At 42.7% G+C, this 22,934-nt stretch overlaps 1 protein-coding gene across 1 annotated transcript in view; it reads right to left on the bottom strand.

Annotated features, from left to right (window-relative positions):
- CACNA2D3 (calcium voltage-gated channel auxiliary subunit alpha2delta 3) overlaps positions 1-22,934 on the bottom strand; it is a 798,196-nt gene that overhangs the window by 25,836 nt on the left and 749,426 nt on the right. Inside the window, exon 35 of the mRNA XM_084794478.1 lies at positions 18,126-18,237. Coding sequence (XP_084650604.1) covers positions 18,126-18,237 — 112 coding nt within the window. The remainder of the gene's footprint in view (positions 1-18,125; positions 18,238-22,934) is intronic.

Here is a 22,934-nt window from a genome sequence, read left to right as displayed (position 1 = left end):
CTTTGGCACAGTCAGCCCAAGGCAGGTGGCAGGGAATGGGTTTTTTTGTTTGCTTGAAATATGGGGGATGGTGGAATGCGGGTGGGGTGCCCCATAAACAAAAAGTCAGGGAAATCCAGTGTCCTTTCAACTGAAGGAAACATGAATTATAAAAGGGCCAAGAAGAAAAGATATGTTCAAAACTCAAAGCTATTATTTGAGCATTTCAAAGTTTATTCTTTTTTTTTTTTTCTCCCAGGGTTGTCAGTAAATCATGTTAATTATGACATGAATCATTTTCTTTTAATCCCTTAAGAAGAGTCAGGAATTCGTTAAATACTTTCCCTGGAACGATTAGCGTCTTTTCTTATAAATAATGACAGTAATAGCCAGCATTTATGGAGTGTTTACCTAGTGCCAAGTGTTTTTAAGAGCAATTCCCTTTTAACCTTCACGTGCGCACATACATACATACATACATACATACACACACACACACACACACACACACACACACTATTATCTGTATGATTAATAGATGAGGATACTTGTCTAAGGAGGAAGTCTGAATGGCATCTGAAGATCTTGCAAAGGACAGAGCAGCAACCATTAGCACCCCTCAAAGCTGGTCTACTGGATACAAAACCACATGTCCATCACTAATGTGCCCACCATCACCACTGCTGCCACTACTGCCGATGCCACCAGCTATGGCTCCCTGAGCACTTCTACCATGCTGGTCCTCTGGGAAGACCTTTGACCTAAAACAGGTTGAATTACAAGATGAGGCAGGCAGGGCCCTAATCCTAACATGAAAGTTTCCTATTCAAGGCAAGCTACTTTCAAAGCTTGTTTTCATCAACAAGCAGGAATCAGGAGTTGTTGAGTCTGTCCCCAAGTTTTCCTGCAAAAGCCTGAACAGGACTGACATATGGCCATACTGGGAGTGTTGGTAGTGAGCCCTGCCCCCAGCATACCTATCTCAAACCCAGCAAACATGGGTTCAACATTTATGCACACATTACCCAGGTTGGTGGAAACCTCAACAGTAAGAGTAATGTTACAAGTTACAAAAGTGGTACCCTTGGCTTAGATGGCATGGCCAATAGGTATCAGACTACAGAAAGTCCCCTCTAGTACTGCAACAGCTCTGGACTGATCAGAAACTGGAATATCTTTGCCCTGTTAAGGCTACTCTCTAGCTTGCCACCAACTTCAGCAGGCTCTGTATGGATTAGGTTTATGTACTTAAATGGAAAAAAACCAGACCGAACTACAGGAAGTTCAACTAATGCTCAGAAGAGTAAAGAGTTCACCCGGGAGGTAGAGATTCCCTTATAAGAGAACAAGGGAAATCAAATTCTGATCACCAACAGTTGCCTTCCGAAAATGTGGCCACCACACATGACGGAATTCCTGTGTACTGTGTTACGGACAAGTAAGCCAGTTGGCATAAGCTAGTTTGCAAAGCTACTGAAGCAGGAAGTGGGGCCAGGCTTCAAACCCAGGCCATCTGATTGCAGAATCGGAGTATGTGCCTATCTGTCTGTTCATTCTGAGTGGTAATATAGCATGTGATTTTTATTTTTTTTCCAAACATTTCTCTTTTTCTGGTGTGTGTGTGTGTGTGTGTGTGTGTGTGTGTGTGTGTGTGTGTGTGTGTGTATAAAACGTAGACAATGAGGTGCACAAAGCTCAGAAAGATAAAAGAATCTCATGTTCTCTTTCCTATACGGAATCTAGCTTTAGTGTTTGTATATATGTAAATAAGGCAGTAGGAGAGCATGCACAGATCAAAAACTAGATAGGAGACCATGAGAGGAGAACCAGAGGTGCCGAGGGAGCAGGAAGGAAGGCAAAAGGACACATGTGACAACACATGTGACACCAAAGAAAGAAAGTACAAGCAAAGATGGAGAGAAGAGGGAAAGTGAATACTTCTGTGCTAACAGAAAGATTTAAGAAGAAAAGACCAAGAACGCAAGACAAATGACTTAAGCAGAAGAGAGAGATGCAGGCGTAATTAGAATGGATCCTGTCAATAGAAGCAAGCAGTAGTGGTCCTCCAGAAAGGAAACAGACGTAAAATTCCCTCCAACGGGGTTTACTGGAATGAGAAACCTGAAGGTCGTGACTGGGCCCTGAGGTGAGAAGGAGAGCCTTAGACAGACGCAGTACAAGCTGTGCAGATGGAAACATGATGGAGCCTTAAAGGGAAGGAGCAGCTTCCCTTTAGAGAAGCTAAGCCTATGGGGATTGCATAGCAGATATTTATGTTACGTTTCATTCACAGTAGCAAAAAAAATGTATGAAGTAGCAACAACATAATGTTATGGTTGCAGGGTCACCACAACACAGGGGGCTGGATTAGGTCACGGCATTAGGAAGGCTGAGAACCGGTGCTCTAAGAGCCTGGGAAAGCACTCAGAGTAAGAACGAGAAGGATGGGAGAGACAGCCGTGAGAGGGATGGGGAGGCAGGGTTGCTTCAGAGAGCAGCCTTCAGGATGGCGCCCTGAGTAAATCATCTAAGGAGTCTCTCCAACCCAAATCCCTGAAGCAGAGGCAAAATCTGACCCTTTATAGCCCCTTTAGGGGTGATGGGAAGATAACATGCATGTCAAAGAGCAGGGAGAAGCCACGCCGCTGTGACCAGGTATCAGGGCCTGCTGTTGGGCCACAGCACAGACAGCTTCCGTGTTCTCTGCTGCAAAGCTTGCCTTGTTTGTATACCTTATCTTGTATGGGTCTGTTAAGTCTGTTAGCAGACCCTTTAGGATGGCCAGCGATGTTTGAAACGGTCAGGACAGAAAGAATGATACCAGCATGACAAGCTGTGGGCCGGACTTCGGGGTCATCACTGGGACTCCTCCCCTAGGGATGCTGGAATTCCATGTCCTTCTGTGAACCTCCTCTATTCTCAGGCAACCTTTACAAAGTGCTGATCAGCTCTTGGGAGTCGGAATTCCCTCTCGTTGTTACAACAGATACTTGTCTTTAAACGCCACGCAAAATAACAGGTGCCTCAACTGCTAGGATTACATACCAACCCCACCGCACCCCCACTGCTCAGACTTGCAAAGGTTAACCTTTTGGGGAATCTCATCTCAATGAAAGGCTCTCAGTGCTAGGAGATACAGACGTTAACCTCCTTTCTACAGAGATTCTAGTAGAAGCCCTCCCTGCTATTGAATACTTACCAGATACAAGGCTAGGTGAAGCTTTTTATATAATTATACCTGTCACCACCTCATAAAACCTGTAAGTGCCCTAGCATTTTTTATTTTGTAAACCAGTGCAGCACAGTGTAGAGGTGAAGCCACAGACTAGCAAGGTGCATCAATGACGAGATGATGACAACGAAGACTCTTAAGTGGCTTTCACAATACCGAGGCTGGTAATTCCTATTTCTGTTCCAAGGAACTTTGCCTGGTGGAAGATGAGCCCTGAGATGATTGAGCAAAGTTCCCTGCTGGGAAAGAACACCCAGGGTTGTGCTATGTATGGGGTAGGGTATTTCTTCTTGATAAGCATATAGTTCTTGCCAATGGGCTATCATGAAGTTCTTCATACAGATGGAACTATGCTCTTTTTAGCGGCCAAGGGTGTTGTAAGGCAGAATTTCCTCTGGACATAACACGATATCACGTGGGTTCTGCCCCTAGTAGCTATGGACACCAGAGAAGCAGAAGACAGTGCTAGCCAGGTCTATGGAAATGGAGGACTGACACACCCCCAGTGAGCAGCAGGGTGTGAGGGAGGGTCAGGAGAGCCTCACCCGAGACTCTCACTCACTGTCCAGGATGTAAGTGACCTTGGAAGGTGCTGCATTATAGTGGAGGTGACAGGTGGATGGAAAGCAGGAGTCTGTGATACAGCTTCTATGGGCTTGTTTCCGTGATGGGTTAAGACTGCAGCTAACTGGGACTGCCCGCACTCCTGCGAGTAACTGATCACCTGTGTACTAGAAGGAGTGGATTCACTGCTCTCACCAAGTTGAACTTTAGGTAAAATTGTAACTAAAGAAGAAGGTGAGAGTCAGTAGGGGAGACATGGGAGGAGTTGGAGGGAGAGAGGGAAGAATAGGAAATTATTTTTAAAAGAATTCAGAATAAATAATGGATGGAAGAGAAATGTGGATGCTGTTGTAATCCTCTTAGTAAACAAACAAACAAGAAAGAGAGCAAAGAGCATTATAGAAACCCATCTCCCATTTCTCAAAGTTTGCTCCTGAAGTGATCAAGATCTACTTCCCAAATGGAACCGTTAGGGAGACATACGATCTGTTCTCTAATGACTTTTTCCTTCTGCTTCCTTCTTCCTGTGGTCATCCCCCTCTCCAGTGCTCCTCCACTCCTGGCAAGTCCACTCATCCGGTACCCCTGCACCCACTTTCCCTCCATAGGTGCTTTATTACTAGTCAGGGACCAGTGCACTTGTAAGGTATCCCCAGACTGTATCTTTCTAGGCACGCAACCTGTCTAGAAATGGTTGCCTTCATCCAGCCTTGGTTGCCAAAAGGGTTTTCTTGTCAAAGTCAAAAGGCTTCCTCAAGAAGGTGGGTGTGGAGGTTGCCCGGAGGAGTAAGAATTCAACATCTGCTTCAAAGTAATTTGGATTCCTGTAAGGCATGTTTGTACATACTTAAGACCCCAAAATCTGAGAGGGTGGGGCAAGAGGATTGTGAGTTTAAGGACAGCCTGAGCTACACTGCAGAACTCAGGCTCAAAAAAAATACCTTCTGAGTACACAGAATGTCCCTTGTAAAAGCGGTGTGTGCCTAGAAATCGCTTCTCTATTCAGTGTGCTGCATTTGAAGTAGCTTTGCAGCTTTGATCCTCTGACTTCCTTTGACACATCAGATGGGTCTTAATACCCATAGGACCATATCAACTCTTTCCAAGTTAAACAAATGGGGGCAAGCTGGAGAGGTAATAAACATGCATCTACAGGGTTCTGGCGACTCACTAAGCCACTTCAGGTGCAGCACGGGGCAGAGCAGGGAGGGAACACAGACTGCTCTTTGAGGGAGGGACGGCAGGGGTCATGGCACACGCCACCACCCGGATGCAGACAATGCACCGCAGAAAAGCAACTTGCAAACCTCAGTTGTGTGGAGACAGCTCCTTGCCCTCCATCCCACATGCAAATAAACATTCTAAAAATATTCCCTGGCTTTGCTGGTCTCCTACCCTCCGGCATGGAAGAGGAAAGTCTCCCTGTGTTGTGAGCCCAGCCAAATGTACATGTGTCCCCACCCTGCTTTCCCACACGTTAAGAAACGTACAAATGGGAAACTGTTCGCAAGACTAATTCCTATCAGGCACAGACCTGCCCCATCATTACAGACACGAACCCCTTTTATTTTGCACGGTGGACTCGAGAGAGAAAACAGTAATTTCCAACATTTCCTGTATTAAACCCTCTCCAAGCAAAGCTTATCAAAGAGCAAGCAAAGGTAGCAACACCTACATAACAACGTCCACACTATCCGGCCTCTCAAAGTTGTAATCACCTGGAAATTAGGGTGCTCTTTTATCCTTTGAGCATCTAAGGGGATCAGTGATGCTTCTGTCCCAGAAGAAAGCATCATTGAACTGAATGTGACTGGGGAAAAGTTTATCAGAGTGGTTTGGTTTTTAAACTTTATTTATTGATTCTTTTTGCCCACTTTGGAGCTAGGGTCTCCCACTGGCCTGAAACTCACTGTGTAGCCCAGGCTGGGCTTCAAGCTCACAGGAACACTCACGTTTCTGCCTCCCAGTTTCTGGGGTTGCAGGTGAGAGAGATCCACTCATGTGCATAGCTTTTAATCTTGTTTTATCACACCTTTTGACTACATCCTCATCTTAGAACAATATTTTCAACATCAAAACTCCCAAGACAAGCATTTGCCTTTCTTCTCCTTTGTGAGTATTTAAAGCCAAGGCATTTTTAGCAACCACAAACATACAGCTCTAATTAGGCTGCTCATTGTAAGAGCAAGCATTGACTTATTCCAGCTTGGCTCCACTCCGGTAGTTAAAGGAAAGCAGGTTTTTATTAAGGAACAGAGCCTTGATAGATGGCAAATTATTTTAAAAAAGAAAGAAAGAAAAGAAAGAAAGAAAGAAAGAAAAGTAAAAGGTGGGATTTGATGGAGTCACAGTTTTAATCTTTTGCAGTGGAATGATACCATTTTTAGGATCTAGAAGTTACTACAGTGTAATTTCTGAGATGCAGAAGAGGGAGGAACAAGAAGACATGGAGCAGAGGGGGTACCATTCTTCCAACGCTGCTTGTGTATACCAGTGGAAAATCCAAAGAGTGGGACCTCTTTGGCTCTTCTATTTCAAGTCACAAAGAATACCAAGGGACAATATGTGAAAAGAAAGAAACAAGGTCTCTGAGATGGCTTATACTGTCAACTTAGAAACAGAATCTTGGGGGCTATATCTCTGGTGTGACTACAAGGAGTTGTTTAGAGAAGGCTCATTTAGGTGGGAGGACCCACTAACTGTGCATAGCACCATCCCGTGGGCTGGAATCCCAGACTACCAAAAGGAGAACGCAACCCGAGCACCAACCCCCATCTCTCTCTGCTTCCTCGCAGTGAGGCCAGCTGCCCCCATACTCCTGTAGCTATGCCTTCCTCTCCATGTTCTGAGCCAAAGTCAACTCTTCCTTTAGTAAGTTTCTTTGCCCAGGTATTTTGTCACACTGATGAGAAAAGTCAGGAATCCAGCCCCCTGTCACCACAGAGGGGCCACTGGTGCTAATTCTCCCTGTGGAGTAGAAAGCTGATTTATTTTAAAATTAAGGTCAGTCCATTTGAGAAGGCCACAGACTATGTGATGGGGAAACAAATCACATGTAGCTGCTAGTTTTAAATAAAATTGGGGACAGATATTTGGCAAGGCTCTTTAGAGCAAAAGATACAAAAAAATATTTCAACCAATTAGCGTAGGCTTCCAAATTAAGTGGTTAAAAACTGTTACATTTTAACACCTACAAATTACATTATTCATGACACCAGCGTTCTCCCACTGGCAAAGTCTGTATCTAATTTGGTTAATGAAGTATTTGAACATTATTGGCTATGTGCAGTTTCAAGTTCAGAATTCCAAATTTTTCTCAACTAAGAGCTGTCGAGTAGATCCAGAGAAGGGCAAGAGACCAAGAGCTACTTTATCTAGTGAGATCTCATTGCCCTGGAGTCCCCATCATCTACTCTTTCTGATGGAAACTAAATTTAACCTCCAGCCTGGGAAGAAGAGCCTGCTAGGAGCCCTGTGGTTTTCCTGTATCCCTGTCAACCATCAGTGGGGTGGACCGTGCTTTGTATGACGATGACAATGATGACGATGATGATGACATTATCATCCAATTTGCAAAGCATTTGTTCTTTGCTAAGCAGTGTGCTAAGTATGAGAATTACATATTTTTTAAAAAAGTGTGTCGTGGGGGACATGTGTGTGTGGATGCACATGTGTGTGGAGACTGGAGGTCAACTTTGGGTGTCATCCCTGGGAAGGCTGTTTAACCCCTTTGAGACATAGCTCTTCATTGACCTGGTGTATATCAATTTAGTTAAGCTGGTTGGCCAGGAAGACCCAGGGATCCTCTTCTCTCTGCCTCCCCAGTGCATTATAAGCATGCACCAACGCACCCTGCTAGCCCATTTTTGTTTTTGTTTTTGTTTTTGTTTGTTTTTTTTAATGTGGGTTCTTAGGGTAGAACACGAGTTTTTATCCTGGCAGGACAAGTGGTTTACCAACTAAGCAACTCCCTCAGTCCCTGTACATCTTAAAAACAAAACCAAACAAACAATAAACAATCACTGCCCATGCAGAGGTTAGCAAACAGAACATTTAAATAACTGGTCTAGGCCTCTGCGCTGTTAAGTGTGGTGGCCCAGGCTGCAGTCCAATCCTGCCCAGAGCTCACCCTCTCAGTACTGAGCTCAGGCAAATGTTCTGCTCTCATTTTGCAATGTGTCCATTTCACAGGTGGTTTGCAGAAGGCACTCTTGGAAGGAACACCTGCAAACTCTGCCGGAGAAGGCGGAACACACAGGGTAAACTGCCCACCCAGCTAGAGACCTCAACAGGAAATTGGAGTCCTCCCTGAGAACATAGCATCTCTGAACTAAGGTCCTCTGAACTACAGCCCATGGAGCATGTCAACACAGCTTCCAGACCAATTATTCTCCTTCAGTTTGGGGGGTGGGGTGGGGGGGAGATAAATGAAAGGCGTGTGGGGAGGGGCGATGAGAGAAGAGAGTGAAGCCAAAGCTCTGGGAGCTCGCAGGAAGATGAGCAAATCTGCACACAGATCCTAAAGTGAAACTGAGGGCAGTGGAATTCTTATGAAAGGCGATGAGTGATGTTACCAAAAGGAAAATCGCATGCTAAAAAACAAAAAGAAAGAAGCCCACTTTGCCGTAGGAATTAGTAGCTCACTAGTGTTGAAACAGAACAAGGCATCAGTGCCTCTCCCATTCAAAATGTGAGACCTACTTAAAAGTTTTATTTCTGATTAATTGCTTTCAGCAGGCTCCAGGTAGCACATTCTACAGTGGGTTCTTCCTCCAAGGAAACCTCTGTGGATCAGCTAACTCCTTAGCCAGGCGGGTGGGGTTATCAAGAGGTAAGGAAATGTTCTGGAAAAATCATAAACCTTCACACTCCTTTTAAACGTTTGCTTTTGTGAACTTGTTGACAGTCACAAACGCCCAGAAAATATGGGCTGAGTTGTTTTCGATTGCTGTTTGAGTAACAGATTAATTTAATAATCAGTGGGATATTGAATGACGAAAATTATTGCTTACAGCATCCAAACCACCAACCCTAATGACATTCTTATGTAAATTCATATTTTCTTTTAGGCTCCTGCATTCTTAATAAACCCTATATTTTTGTAAATCCTTTTAAAAAAATATTGCATACTGTCTCTCTGTGCTATAATATATAATATATCTGGCTGTGTTAAAGGCAGATAAATGTCCACTTTTGGAGCTGCCAATTTGAAGGTTTCTATTTAGAGAAAATGAGTCATCCTTGGATAGATTGTCTTTGTTAGAGCATCTTGTGATGCTGGAGACTGAACTTAGAAATGGAGTCAAGAGCAGTTATTCTCCCCTGAAAATAAAACCCAAACTTCCACAATGGCTACAACCATCTGACATGGCTTCCTGAGTTCTAGCAAACATCTCAAGCCTGGAGCCATCCGATCCCTTTTAAAGGATGGGGATCGTTGATGACACACCAGAAGCAAACAGGCGGCTCACGCAAATTCCTATGAGAGCCGTGGCGTTCTCTAGGACTGTGGCTCTCCGTCTGCCATTGCTTGTGGAGGAAAGTAATCGCTGCCTGGAGACCAGTCGGTGATGGATGCAGTCTTCTATGTTCCGTTGTGGAAGGCGAGATGTTTTTCTATGAAAAAGATCTTAGCGCATAATTTCTGAAGTACTATAATTTTAACCAAACTCAGTTTCCAGCATACTGCCTGCCAGATGCCACAGTTGTGTTATTGTTGAATGGGATTACTCCTGACCTGAAGTTACCTGTTGATCAAATTTTAGTAATAATCCTTTAACTGAAAAAAATAAATTTCCATTGCAGGCAAAAGTTGACAATTTTCTCTGTTAATTGCGTATAAAGAACATGGGCAAACACAGCTTTCTTATACATAGCCCTTGCCCTGGCCACTAGACTGAGCGATCTGGGGACCATGAAGAAGGAGCAGGTGACAAAAAATTAAGTCACATGGCTTTCCTCCTTAAGATCCTGCACGCCAGGAATGAACGTTCACACGGAGGGATAAATAATACGTATTTATAAATATTTCTATAAAGATGATGTATATGTTCTAACAGGCTGTATTTTATGTAAGCGGGATAGGAAAGATGGAAAGGGATCTGTGGATAGGACTGAAAGACTCGATTCCTCAGGAGCACCCCTCCCCAGTCTCCCAGCCTGTCTCGCTGCAGAGACATCGCACCACTGTTCTACTACAAAGCCCTTTTATTAGACAGTGGTGTCCTCTCCACCCCAGCTTCCCCATTTTTGTGTTCCTGGGTGTTATTTCCTCTCTAGCCCACGCTGCCCAGTGACTCACCTGCAAAGGCTACAAGGACAGGGATCATGAATGTTTCCTTCATCATTGCTTCCTCAAGTGTAGCCCAGTGTGTGAGATGCAACAGATGCCAAACAGTAGTTACTGTAGTCAGGAGCTAGCTTTAATTTTCTTCCTGCGGTTCATTTTCTCTTTGGAGCCAATTCACTAGACGCAAACTCCAAGACCACTAACACATGAAGTTCCATATCCTATTAACTCCTCCAAACCGCCTCACAGGTTACAGGTACAAGAACAATTCGTGAAGACAGAAACCCAGACAGCGGTGATTCTGTGCAAAGTGGAGATTATGCCAACCTGAGGACACATTGGGGGTGCTACTGGGAAGCTGGTGCTGCTCTCTGAGGTCGTAGCCTTCAACATTCAGAATGGGTGGGCTCACGTGGCAAAAATGAATCAGCCTGAAACCGTGGGATCTGCAGATATATATCTTCAACTAAAAGAGAAAGAGCACAAAGCCATCCCTACGCCTGAGTATCTAATGCCTTGCCTCTGTCATACACAACTGAGCTGTAGGTGGTGTTCTTAATAAAATGTTGAAGGAAAACACGCCCCCCCCAAGGCTATACCACCTTCACTTATACCAGCAAACTTGGGAAGGCCTTCATCAACTCCCCAAACCCCCTCACCTCCTTCCTCCAGCTCATCAGGGCTTCCGGATCTGAAGCCAAGCAGCCATGTTACAGCCACCAGAGGTCATACCTCCCATGTGCGCCAAAGTGGCAGGTGAGCATTTCATTGTCCTGAGACCTTTAGGTAATTAAAATCAAATTGCACTTTGGTTTCTAGTTTTGAGTTATTAAGAAAAAATACTGCTTTTCTCGGCAACTTCCTGCCTTGGTGTTTTGTTGTTGTTGTTGTTGTTGTTGTTGTTGTGTGTGTGTATGTGTTTTCTCGGGTACAATGGACATAAGAGTTCTATGATTGCCAAGGCATAAGGATGACCTCATGGAGTTTGCAATCCTGATGTGTGGGGCACAGTATCCTCTTGGTCTGTAAGATTCTTCATCATTGAATTGGTGGTATACACTTCCCCCAAACACAAAGCCACTATTTGTCAATAACATCTAAGATGTATTATTAAAATCCGAAATGCAGCTTCTGTTTTTATGGGGACAAGAGTGATATTAGACCATGGGCAGGAGTAATCATATTTCTCCAGAATGTTTTTCAGGGTTCAAGCTTAGTGACCATATGGTATGATGCATCCCAACCATTTGTGGCACTTAACAAAATATCTTAATAAGTAACTTAGGAAGAACAAAGCGTTTGCTCACACTGTGACTGCAGATCACCACCAGCAGAAGGACCTTGCAGAGAGGGCTTCCTTACCCTCCACTTCAGAGATGTGGAAAAGACACAGACTGACTTCCTCAAGCTTCTTATATGAGGGCATTAATTTCACTGCTGGGGCCAGTGCAGCCCTCAGGCCCTAATCACCTCTTATAAGACACCACCTATTGATTTTATCACATTGGGAAACAGGTTCTGACATATGACTTTGGGGGCAAGGGACACACACACACAAGTATTTCAGGGCCCAACACATGCATGAAATGCAACATTTACTGGGTATTGGTTTGTTCCACACATAGCACTAAATCAGTAACACAATTTTTCTCACTCGATTCTTGCAGGAAGTCCCAAGATGAGCTCACTATTATTATTTCCACAATTTATCCCAGAAGGAGAAAGGCTTTCACAAGTTGAATTTTCTTGCCCATTATCACAAAGAAATTATTAAGGCAGGGAAAACACACTTTGTTCTTGCAAGGTCCCCAGTGCTAAACCACTACACAGACTCATCACTTCCTTATTGTGGCTCTAGAACGTCCCACATCAGAAGAATAATCTATGATGTGACAGACGGGGCAAATATACACCTTCCTGCCATAAACACTCAGCCATGTGGGATGATATGGGGAAACTAAACATGTTTAACTATAGGAGAGCTTTTGGGAAGAGGGAAAGCCAAGTTGTACAGTCACAGCTAAGTATAAGGAGCTGATAATCTGACCCGCTCTGAGGCTCTGAGCAAGAAAAACAGCAGTGCCCATGAGAAATCAAACTTCCAGCTGAAAATGAATTCTGCTTAGGGAAAATATTTACTATAATTATATGGTGATGAAGCCCCTAAAATATGAAGACTTACATAACAATTATTCCCAGGCAGTCAATACTAATAAGATACATGCAAGAAGTCCAAAGGCACAGCTACCATAGAAACTTGAGCCCTGTGTTAGTGACACAGAATAATAATTAATATACGAGACAAGTTCAGAGTTAAAAAATGTAACTGAATATACAGCGAGGAATTTGCCATCAAAGAAAGCAGACACAAGAACAAAATTATCAGTTCTCTCCAATGCGTGCTACTAAAACACTCTTAAAAGGTCACTATTTAGACAGAGACTCTAGCGAAGACTGTATGGGAGAAATTACTACTTTTAAAAGAAGCAAATCAATCCCCTAGAAAGCTGTACATATTGAGAACAGAGCGGATATTTTAAGCAGCAGACCGAAAGGAAGATGAATTTTTTTTAAAAATCACACAAGATAAAGGGATTAAACAAAAAGGATAAATTGATATTGAAAAATACCTCAGTGAAACCTCAGAGCACGTTGGAGAAGGAGCTCAGTGACAGCCGTGGACAAAGAGGAGAGGCCAAGCTACTTACCATGGCACAGAGCTGAGCCTCGGGAGACAGCAGAAAATGTTCCTACTTGGAGTCTGTGGTCTTGGTCTTTATGACAGTGTTTATGCTACACCACAGAAGAGGCTTTAAACAAAGCATAGGAGAATGTGTCACCCCTATACCATTCCTGAAGACCAAACAGAAAAAGAATACTACTAAAGCAACAGTGGTCAGAGAAACATGGTGGCAGAGGTACCCAGCGAGGGACTACATTAGACAGCAAGAGGAATGAAATAGTTACAGGGTTAAATATATTGAATGTAGGAACTGTACAAATGAGTTAGGAGGTAAGCCCAGTTAGAAGACTCTTAAGTTATTGTTTGTTCATGATCAGGGGAGAGGCTCTATCTAATTGGAGCATGTCCACAGAGAAAGGGTAGCACTAAAAGGATATAAGATTATAGCTATGTACTCACAGGGGAAAATGTGAATACAGAAAACTCAAAAATCTAATAAAAAGCAAAAATTCAAGACAAATCTTGGGAGGAAAAGCAACTAAAAATGATGACAGAACTAGTGCCAGAAAGCACAAACATATCTTCAAGGAATCAACCTAGCAGGTGATACAGGCAATGAAAAGATCAACTCCAGTTGCATCCTAGGGACAGAGCTAAATCCCAGTATAAAAAGGACAACAACGAAACTGGAAAATGGGGATGTGCATTTGAGCACCACTCCCAGAATGCACAGCTTTATCTACATGGTAAGAAAGAGCAGCAGATGCTGAGGGTGACAGACTTTATGTATAAGAAGAGATGGCTCCTACATAGATTGGGGAAAGGAATGGCTGGCGAGGAAGCAATGGAAGCAATACTGACCCAAGCAGGGATTTCTATGGCAACATAACATCAAAATCTGTATTGTAAGATGAACTGAATGACAGGAAGAAATGAAAAGCCCCTAACCCTGGGAAGAGATTACCTGGCAGCTGTAACAGAAACTCATGCTCCCAAGAGAGAAAAAAATAAGTAAGGATTGAAGTACATCAATCACATTTGACAATGGATAAATATTAATTTCTTTATAAAGCTATTTGAAAGTACATCTTACTTTCAAATCACATGAACAAGTAATACATGTGAACCAACTTTTCACATATACCAGAAGCCACATTATGTGGGCTACAACACCATTTAACTAGACGTCAGCAATAAATAAAAAGAACCTCAAAACCCCATCTATTATGAAATTTCAACCACCATTTGAACATATGCAGATACAAATGACTTTGAGTAAAACGTGGACATTAAGCTGATAAAGATGTAAGTGGGAGAGAGAGGGGGGAGGTGCACAGCACACATAGAAAAGTTGAGCACTAAACATAGGATATTGAAAGATTAAAAACAGAGTAAACCCAAAACATAGAGGAAAGACAAACAGACACACCACAGGCAGTCTGAAGAGGAAGCCGGGGACGAGATGGCTGAGATACAGACGGAGGAAGAAGCAGAGATACAGACGGGAAGAAAAGAATTTAAAACTCACAAGTTAAAAGGGAACAATGTATTGCAGTTTTCTAAGAGAAAAAGGGCAGAAGAAAGAACTTTGAATATTTTTAACATAAAGAAATGATGAATATTTGAGATATATCCACCTTAATTTGAACAATTATGTATACAATGTATATCAAAAACATCATATGGCACCAGATAAATATGCATACTTTAAATATACCAGATAACTTTATAAAAAGGAAAAGAGGCAAAAAAAAAAAAAAGATATGTTAACATTTTAAACCAAACACCATTTATTGATGAACTAAATGACCTTGGAAATGAGATGAAATACACACTATCAAAAGAAATATAATCACTAAATCAATTAAAAAATAAAGATAATAAAAAGAAAATGATATGTATGCATGAAAATGATATAATAAAGCCCATGAATCTGCATGCTAACTTAAAAGATAATAAAAGGAAAGGTTTACAAATAAATGAGAAATAGAAAATCCAGGGAGATCTTTCCACAAAAGGAGGGAACTACATAATTGTATGTGTTTTCCTCCACACCCCACCAGCCACTGGAAGCTTTGTGAATTTTTACCAAATTCACAAGAAACACATATCCTGTCTCATAAGAAATGTCAAAGATAACAGAGCTGAGGGAAAGTCCCCTGTGTAAACAACTTAACAGCACAGGCAAATGATAACACAGGGAAGAAAAGCCTAGCCACTTTCACTTTTGACCACGGACACAAGGTTTATCCGATACGTCAAATGAACGGATTTGGCCATACATTTTTGCCCTATTTTTGTAGTAAGTGGCAAAAGCAGCTTTATGTGGAGAAAGCAATGATTTTCCCTTTAAATAAGGTATCTACTATGAAAGGCACAGCACACTGACATTCATACACAGAGCCATGCACTTCTTAAAGGCTGGGATACTGTGGGAAAGATGCATCATTTGGTGATGTCCCTGTGTGGATATCACCCACACAAGGCACCACCAGGGCATCACCAGGCAACAGAACTTTATTGGTCCACTCTAACCTAAAGTGGCCATCGTCAGTCAAACCATCACTATAGAACACATGATTATACACATGCATGTGTGCCTACAATGCATATGTCAATCATGAGATACATTGCATAGCGAAAAGTTAAATAAGTCAGCAAAACAATATAAGAAGAAGTTACTTGAGTAGCATAAACATTTTAAATAAAATTCACCATCCATCCAGGGATCAAACAGTAATGAGAGCAACGGAAACTCATGATGTTTTCCTTAATCTAGCAATTATCTAACTACGCTAAACCCATAGTAATTCTAAGTAGGGGCGATAACACTGGCTACACAAATGTTCCCGCATTATACACATGATTATTTAAATTATAAATATAAATATTTACCATGTTCAAGGAAGAGGCTGGTGAAGATGGAAGGTGGATAAGAGAGTGTAGGAATGAATGTTGCCAGGATACATTATACATATATATATACATTATATATATATATATATATATATATATATATATATATATATAACTACAAAGATTTTTTTTAAGTAATATAGATTTGAACTTCAGAACATTTTCTATTCCTCAAAGATATTATGGCATTTAGTGAGGAATGTCAGAATATTCTAGAATCATTCTTTATAGCAAGGAGTATTCCTGCCTACCATTTCTTTAAATATGATTAAAATATGGGTCTTGAAAAAATGGCTAACATAAAAATTTCACAGTATTTACACTATAGAATGAAAACATCTAACAAATATCATATTTAACATGATACTATTAACCATGATTAAAAGAGGCTTCTGTTCAATAGTATCCAGTGTCACAAATCATGAAACAAATATTTAAGAGTGGAGATTAGACACTTTGCATAAGTGATGTCACTTGTATGCAGAGAGCCCAGGGAATCCACCTAAGAATTGCCAGCTCTAAAACACAGCTAGCAATCTGTTGTCTATAAAATATTCAATAAACTGAAACCACTATTATTGTTATATATTATGATGATCCTCAAGTATTTTCATTATACATTAGAACAGTAGTTCTAGATGTGGTCTACTTAAACGAGAAGAATTACAAGTGGGCTAGGTATAAATCTGATATAATTTATACCCACTTTAAGAGGCCAGGGAAGAGGCATGCAAATGAGGAGGTGTGTTTGATTATGAATAGGAAGATGAGCTATCCTAAAAATAGCCATCCTTTCCAAGCTGGCTGTAGCTCACAGTGGTTCTCATGAGAACACCAGAATTCATAGCAATTAACAAGCTAATTCTAAAGTTAATATGAAAGGATAAAGGACCACGAGTTCCCAGGATAACTTGGAGAAAGAATAAGCAAAGAATGTGTGCTCTCCTAAGTGTCTCCTAGCTACAAGGGTCTGCAACCCTGACCACACACAAGATTAAAAACAGCTCTGCAGACTGGTGGCTGTAAGCATCATTACAAATGAATAGAAAGCACAAGTTTACAGAATGGCTGCCTATCTGGGTGTGGTAAGAGCACGCCTGTAATCCCAGCACTCTAGAGGCAGAGGCAGGCAGAGCTCTGTGAGTTCGAGGTCAGCCTGGTCTACAAAGTGAGTCCAGGACAGCCAAGGCTACACAGAGAGACCCTGTCTCAAAAAAATTAAAAGAAACAAAAACAAAAACACCAAAAAAAAAAAAAAAACCCTAAAAGCAAAGCAATGAAAAAATATAATGGCTGCCTAAAAGGTGTGAAGTTCTAGGTTCAAGCCCCAACCCCTCACACATACCCACATAGGCACAAACATATACACAAGTGCAGGTTAAGGGTTACCAGGGATGATGAGCTGGTCCAGTGGTTAAAAATCCAGCTGCAGAAGCCAGCCAGTGTAATTAGTCCTCAGAATCCACTACTCCACAAAGCTGCCCTCTGACATTTACATGTGCCCTGCAGTACAGGCATGCCCTACCCCCTACCCCCACAGATACATACTAAAAACAGAGTACAAGTTTACACTTTTATAGTACATGAGAAAGGGCAAAGTCAGAACTCCATCTGTGCTGTGCCACACAGACAAATTTCAAAGGGTTAAAGTTGTAAATACAACCAGCACACATGAATGTGTTCAGAAGGAGAATGCAAACATCGCTGTGTTAGAAAAGACAAAGACTTTCTTAAGGGTGGCACACAGTGCATAAAACAGAAAAGAACATAGCAGACTATATTAAAATATAAACAAAAGAACGCCTACATTCGTGAGGAGTCATCCATCAATAGTGAAAAGATCAAAGCACAGGATGACACATAGAATGTATCTGTAGTTATCCACAACATAGTCTTAGAAACACACAAAAACTTAAATCAGTAAGAAGGGATCCAACTATCCAGTAGACACCTGCCCAACAGGAACCAAGACCCAGGTTTCTAAATGACCAATGAAACTGCTAAAATATGTTAATCTTTAGACCTTAGATGCTTAGTATCAGACCGCAGAGAAACCATGCCTACTAGGTGGGATTCAGCTACACCTGAGGCTCTGGCCTTGCTAAACACACCTAAGGATATTTGCTAAAGTTGCCAACTGTCAGCTGGGAGAACACCAGTTTGGAGCTCCTCCAAATAGCAACAGATTGGGCTAAATCCCTCCATGCTCCAGGATGTACTGCCACACATTCTGAACGTTTCCCAATCTTAAGGCAATACCCAAATCAAGGGCAGTTTCTTCCCAGCTGATAGAGTTACGCTCTCACACCAGAGGGCAGCCATGTTTCCTGGCTCGTGGTGTAATGACGTGTATGATCCAGTCTCATTGGCCCACAGGGGGTGGGGACGGGGGGGGGGGGGGGGAAGCTCCACGTCCAACTGAAAGGTGTGTGCAGTGGGCTGCAGAGATGGGGGTGGCTTACTTGGAGCAGTCTTCGCAAGCAATGTTCCCTGTGGTCTCCTTGATGGTGCGTTCAGACACAAAGGCTGGATATTCAGTATCACAAGGCTCCAGGGTCTGTTTCAGTTTCTGGGCTGTAGAGAAAAGGAAAGCAAAAAAAGAATGAAAGCTCAATGTTCATGCTCAATGCCGTGCCTGGCAACCCACGGCGGCTCAAATGCAGTTCTGCTTAGGAAGCTCTGTGATTTTTTTTTTTCCTCCCTCGGCACAGCACAATGCATTATTTTCTAATTAGTTCAGTGATTTCATCTGCCAAGCAACTCTGCAAGCTGTAATTCCTGAAGCAGTTGTGTTGGCTTGATCAACTATCATTTGTGCATGGCAAGAATTCTACTTTCTGGGTCAACATCAGCCACGGGGTCTCTGACCTCAGACTCACAATGACTTAGCACCGCCACATCTGCGAATCTGAGTACGTACATAAAACAACAACAACAACAACAACAAAACCACATTATTGAGAGCAAGACAAATGTCATGATACAACTGCATAGTTCTATTACTGAAAGAAAACGGAAATGTGAAGTAGTAAAATACATAATGTCTTTGAAGTGTAGCATATACCAAATTCTACCGTTATAAGGTTTCTTGTCCGATAAGAAGACACTAAGTCAGTTTAAATAACGTAGGCATGAGAATGAGCACATAGTAGGCACTCTATACAGGCTGGTGGCTTTTAAAATAGTTTAAACAACTCACGCCCAGTAGTTGGGATGCCACCTGTGTGTGAGACTCAGTTTTCTTATTTGCGTTGAAGTGAATCAAGTTCTGTTTTCAGAGCATTGCAGGAGAGGTGCTGAGTACTGAGTACAAATGCTTGGTACCAAGTGCTAAGTATTGGTTTAATTATAACAACAACAACAGTAACAGTAAGAGAAGAGCATAAGTGCTCTTGGCTTTTAACGTTAAATGATGCCAGTCAGCGCGTAGTTAAGTGCAGAAGCTACTATAGGGGGGGAGATTTGGAGAACAAATCCCTCACTCTGCTGCCTCTAGCTGGCCCTAAGCATTCTCATCTTAAAAAAAAGTGGGGGTGCTGGTGGCTCAGATACTGCACAGTAGGTCTACTCATTTACATCTTTACAGTGCACCAACTTGAGTTCCCCAAAAACTACACTATACATAGTTTTGGTTTTGTCAGTGCATGTGTAGAATTAAGCTTGTCTATACAATTTACAGTTGTAATTCCAAAATGTGATGTGTAGAATACAGCTCAAGTTATACTCCAGGTCCATACGGAGGAAAGTCAGAGCCGTGGCAAGCTGTCTTCCTGAGATGCTGTGGGATAACAGGGTCCGTGAGAACAACACCTGCAAACACTTAGCTGCTTGCAGTCGGGTAATTATTAGGCTATCAGTAAGCTGTGTCCTGGGCTTCTACATTCTAACACAACTGTTTCTACACATACGAGTTTTTCCACTGAGGCTTTCGTATTTTGAGGAGGCTGTTTGGAGTCATGGTACATTGGAGTATGGTTGTTGTTGTTGTTGTTGAATTGAAAACAAAATAATGCAGGTTCTAGTTCAGCTTTTTTAGCCAGATCATGTGACTTTGCTGACAAGCTGGGGAACCTAAGAGGCTGCAATGCCTGCGGCCTCCTCACATTTTTACCAGCAAAAATCCCTCCCTTCCCCCCTCCTTTCTCCTCTCTCTCTCTCTCTCTCTCTCTCTCTCTCTCTCTCTCTCACACACACACACACACACATACACACACACACACACACACACACACACACACACACACACACACACACATCAAATGCTCTTAATCTCTGAGCCATCTCTCCACTATCACCCCGTGGATAGTGTGGTTTGTTTGTTTGTTTCAAGCAAATACAATAGGAGAAGCAAATGGGAAAATTTCAGCCCCTTGTGACAAACTGCTTGTCCCTGACGTAGAAGGTGAGGAGTTGTTTCTTGCCCCAGGCCCATGTCAGAACTCACAGAGTACCTGGTAGGAAACAGCCTCTTCCCAGGGCTCCCTCCTGCCTCTGTCCTGTGAAGACAGGTGGCATCTTCCCTTGGGCTTGCCCTGACCACCTTTCCTCTCCATTTCCTCTGTCCTTTGTTGCACTTTTAACCAGAGGAGGGGCTCCCTGCCTACAGTTTGGCAACACATTTTTATATTCTCAGTTCATATTTTCACAATTAATTTTTCTTTGTTTGGCAAATGGTTCTAACATCCAATTTTGGCAGCTTCCTTTTTATATATAAAACATCTGAATTTCAAAAAGCTCACTTCTAACTGAAATAAAGATTAAACACACAACAGTGTAGATCTTAAGTGGGCATGGCACACACACGCAAACAGCATATAAAACCTGCCGACCAACAACTACGTTTGGTAAAGAACTGGTGTGCGCCAGATGCTGTTCTGCTTGAGGCACATTAATTTATTTAACAACAAAATATGACAGGATTAAAAAATAAACTCGGAAGTAGGAACTTTTGTTTTCCTTGTAAAATCTCTGCTTCCCAGAGTAAGTGGAAATGAGAAGGCTGAAGTCAACTGCTCAAGTCCACACAGGGAGTAGGCAGAGCAGAAACAAAACGCGAACTTGGGCTGTTGCTGCAGCATGGACATGCTCCCGTGGCTTTGTGAAGTCAGGCAGACAGAACAAAGCAAGAGGTCTGTGAGGTAGGATGGGGGAGGCAGGGCACACATGTGCACGTGTGAGCACACACACACACACACACACACACACACACACACACACACACACACACACGATTCAAATAAGCCCGATAATTTCACCATCTCTAATTCTAATTGTCTGGGCCCTATTATGATGGAACGAGTCCAAAACGTCCATGGCGAAGCTCGTTTGGCCCTGATCCTTCCTGGAGATGGAATTCTTTTTCCTTTGACAATTGTAGGGTACCCGTGCTGATATAGTGATAAATGCTGACGCCACTTATGGCGTGGCTGTAGATCGGCTGGAAGTTGTGGGGTGTGCTTTTGAGAAACATACAAATTACCCCACAGAGCCATGGCTGCATTTGTTCTAACTAGCTTAGACCTTTCTATGTCTAAAGTACTAGGAAAACACAGGACATATTTGCCAACCACTGCTGTTTATCTTTGGAATTTCAAACCAATAGCCAAAGCTGATGGTAATCTACTTACTGAGTTCTGTTTTAAGTCTGGACATCCAAAACCCATAATCTAACAAAGGTAGAGGCACTCAAAGATGCTGCTGGCTATCCTAGGTCACATTTTTCTTCTCCCAGATGGGACAACTGTGGCTCAGAAGCTGGACACTGTCTGCTGTGAGTCTTAGGGTGCTTTGCCATACTTGTATGTATTGATTGACTGCCATGCTGGGCGTGGACTCCAGGACATCACCTCTACTAGGCAAGTGGTATACACTAAGTGACGCCCTTTCTACCATCACCATTTACCTAAATGGAAAACAACTAAACCCTCTCTGGAGGTGCTTTTGCACAGAAGCCACAGTGCATCTGTGAACGGAGCCTTCATCACTGCACAATAAGCAAAGCTCTGCTGTTGCATAATTTGGCGGATGAAGAAATCAAAACTCTGTGAAAGCAAGATGCCTGTTGAAAGGCACACAGCTGTGAGTAACGGGGCCCAGGTGTGCACCGGGACAGTCTCACTAGGAAGCTATACTTGCGGATACTCTTGATCTGCCTCCCACTCCAGTCACGTGGGTATCTGAAGCTGAAGTCACTGTGACCTACCACTTGCTCCCCCGTAGAGCGTTCAACAGGACATCCACGCAATCAGATTGCTTGAATTTTCCCTTAGCAACAAATGTCCCTGATGAGAGGAGCTGACTTGGGTTCACAGTAATTATGTGCAGGCGATCATCGGGAAGGGATAGATTTGCCATCTGAAAAGCCTCTCTCTCCTTTTGTCTCTGTGAATGCGCCCCCATTCATAACAGGGTGCCAGCAAGCTCCATTCTCTTTGTGAAACTTCACCCAAATGAGACCTTTGTGGTAATCAAGTAGAAGCAGGCTTCCACAGTCCCTTCATCAAGGAAATGAGGCAGATAAACAGTGTAATTATGGATTCCATTTTGGGCTAAAACAAAGATCTATGTCTCAGCTCAGAGTCTTTATCTGGTGAGAGAATGGCAAATTTAGAATGAATTGCAAGTCAAGATGGTACTGAGAGGGCTCAGCCCCTGCACTGGATTTAGGATTTACACAGACTTTTAGTAAAGAGTTCCAATAGCAGCATCCAATGGGTGAATTCACACATCTCCATTTGTCTCAGTGTATTCATCTACAAGGTAGCAAAAATCATATTCATACCCGATAGAGTAAATGGCTGAGGGCCTGAGTGAGACAGTTCACATGTGGGATCCAGGTCCACATAGTGCTCGAAGAAAGGCAGATGATGCTTTCATTATGCTGGAGGGGTTTGGCTTAGGTCTGCATGTGCGCTCTCTCCCTTTCCCCTCCCTCTCTGCCTCACATATATGTTTTATTTATTTGTGCATCTACCTACCTATCTACATGACTTGGGGCTTCAGAGAGATCTGGGGATAAGTACTGCCCCATGACTGCCTCTCTGCTAAAGTCAGGGGAGGAGTTTGAAGGAGATCTGAGGTCTCCCAGCACTCTGGAAATGCTGAAGTATTCTACGCCAGCATACCCCAGGCAGCAATGTGAATATCAGACCAGCTTTTCTTATAATCTATGCAATGAAGGTATCATGGTATACAGCAATGGGTTCTCAACCTTCTTAATACTGTAATTCCCGCCCCCCCCACACCAACCATAACATTATTTTGTTGCTACT

This window comes from Acomys minous, assembly GCF_964271855.1.
Source record: "Acomys minous genome assembly, chromosome: 9".
Taxonomy (NCBI): domain Eukaryota; kingdom Metazoa; phylum Chordata; class Mammalia; order Rodentia; family Muridae; genus Acomys; species Acomys minous.
The sequence above is the reverse complement of the archived record's forward strand: the minus strand, read 5'-3'. Positions and strand labels throughout refer to the sequence as shown.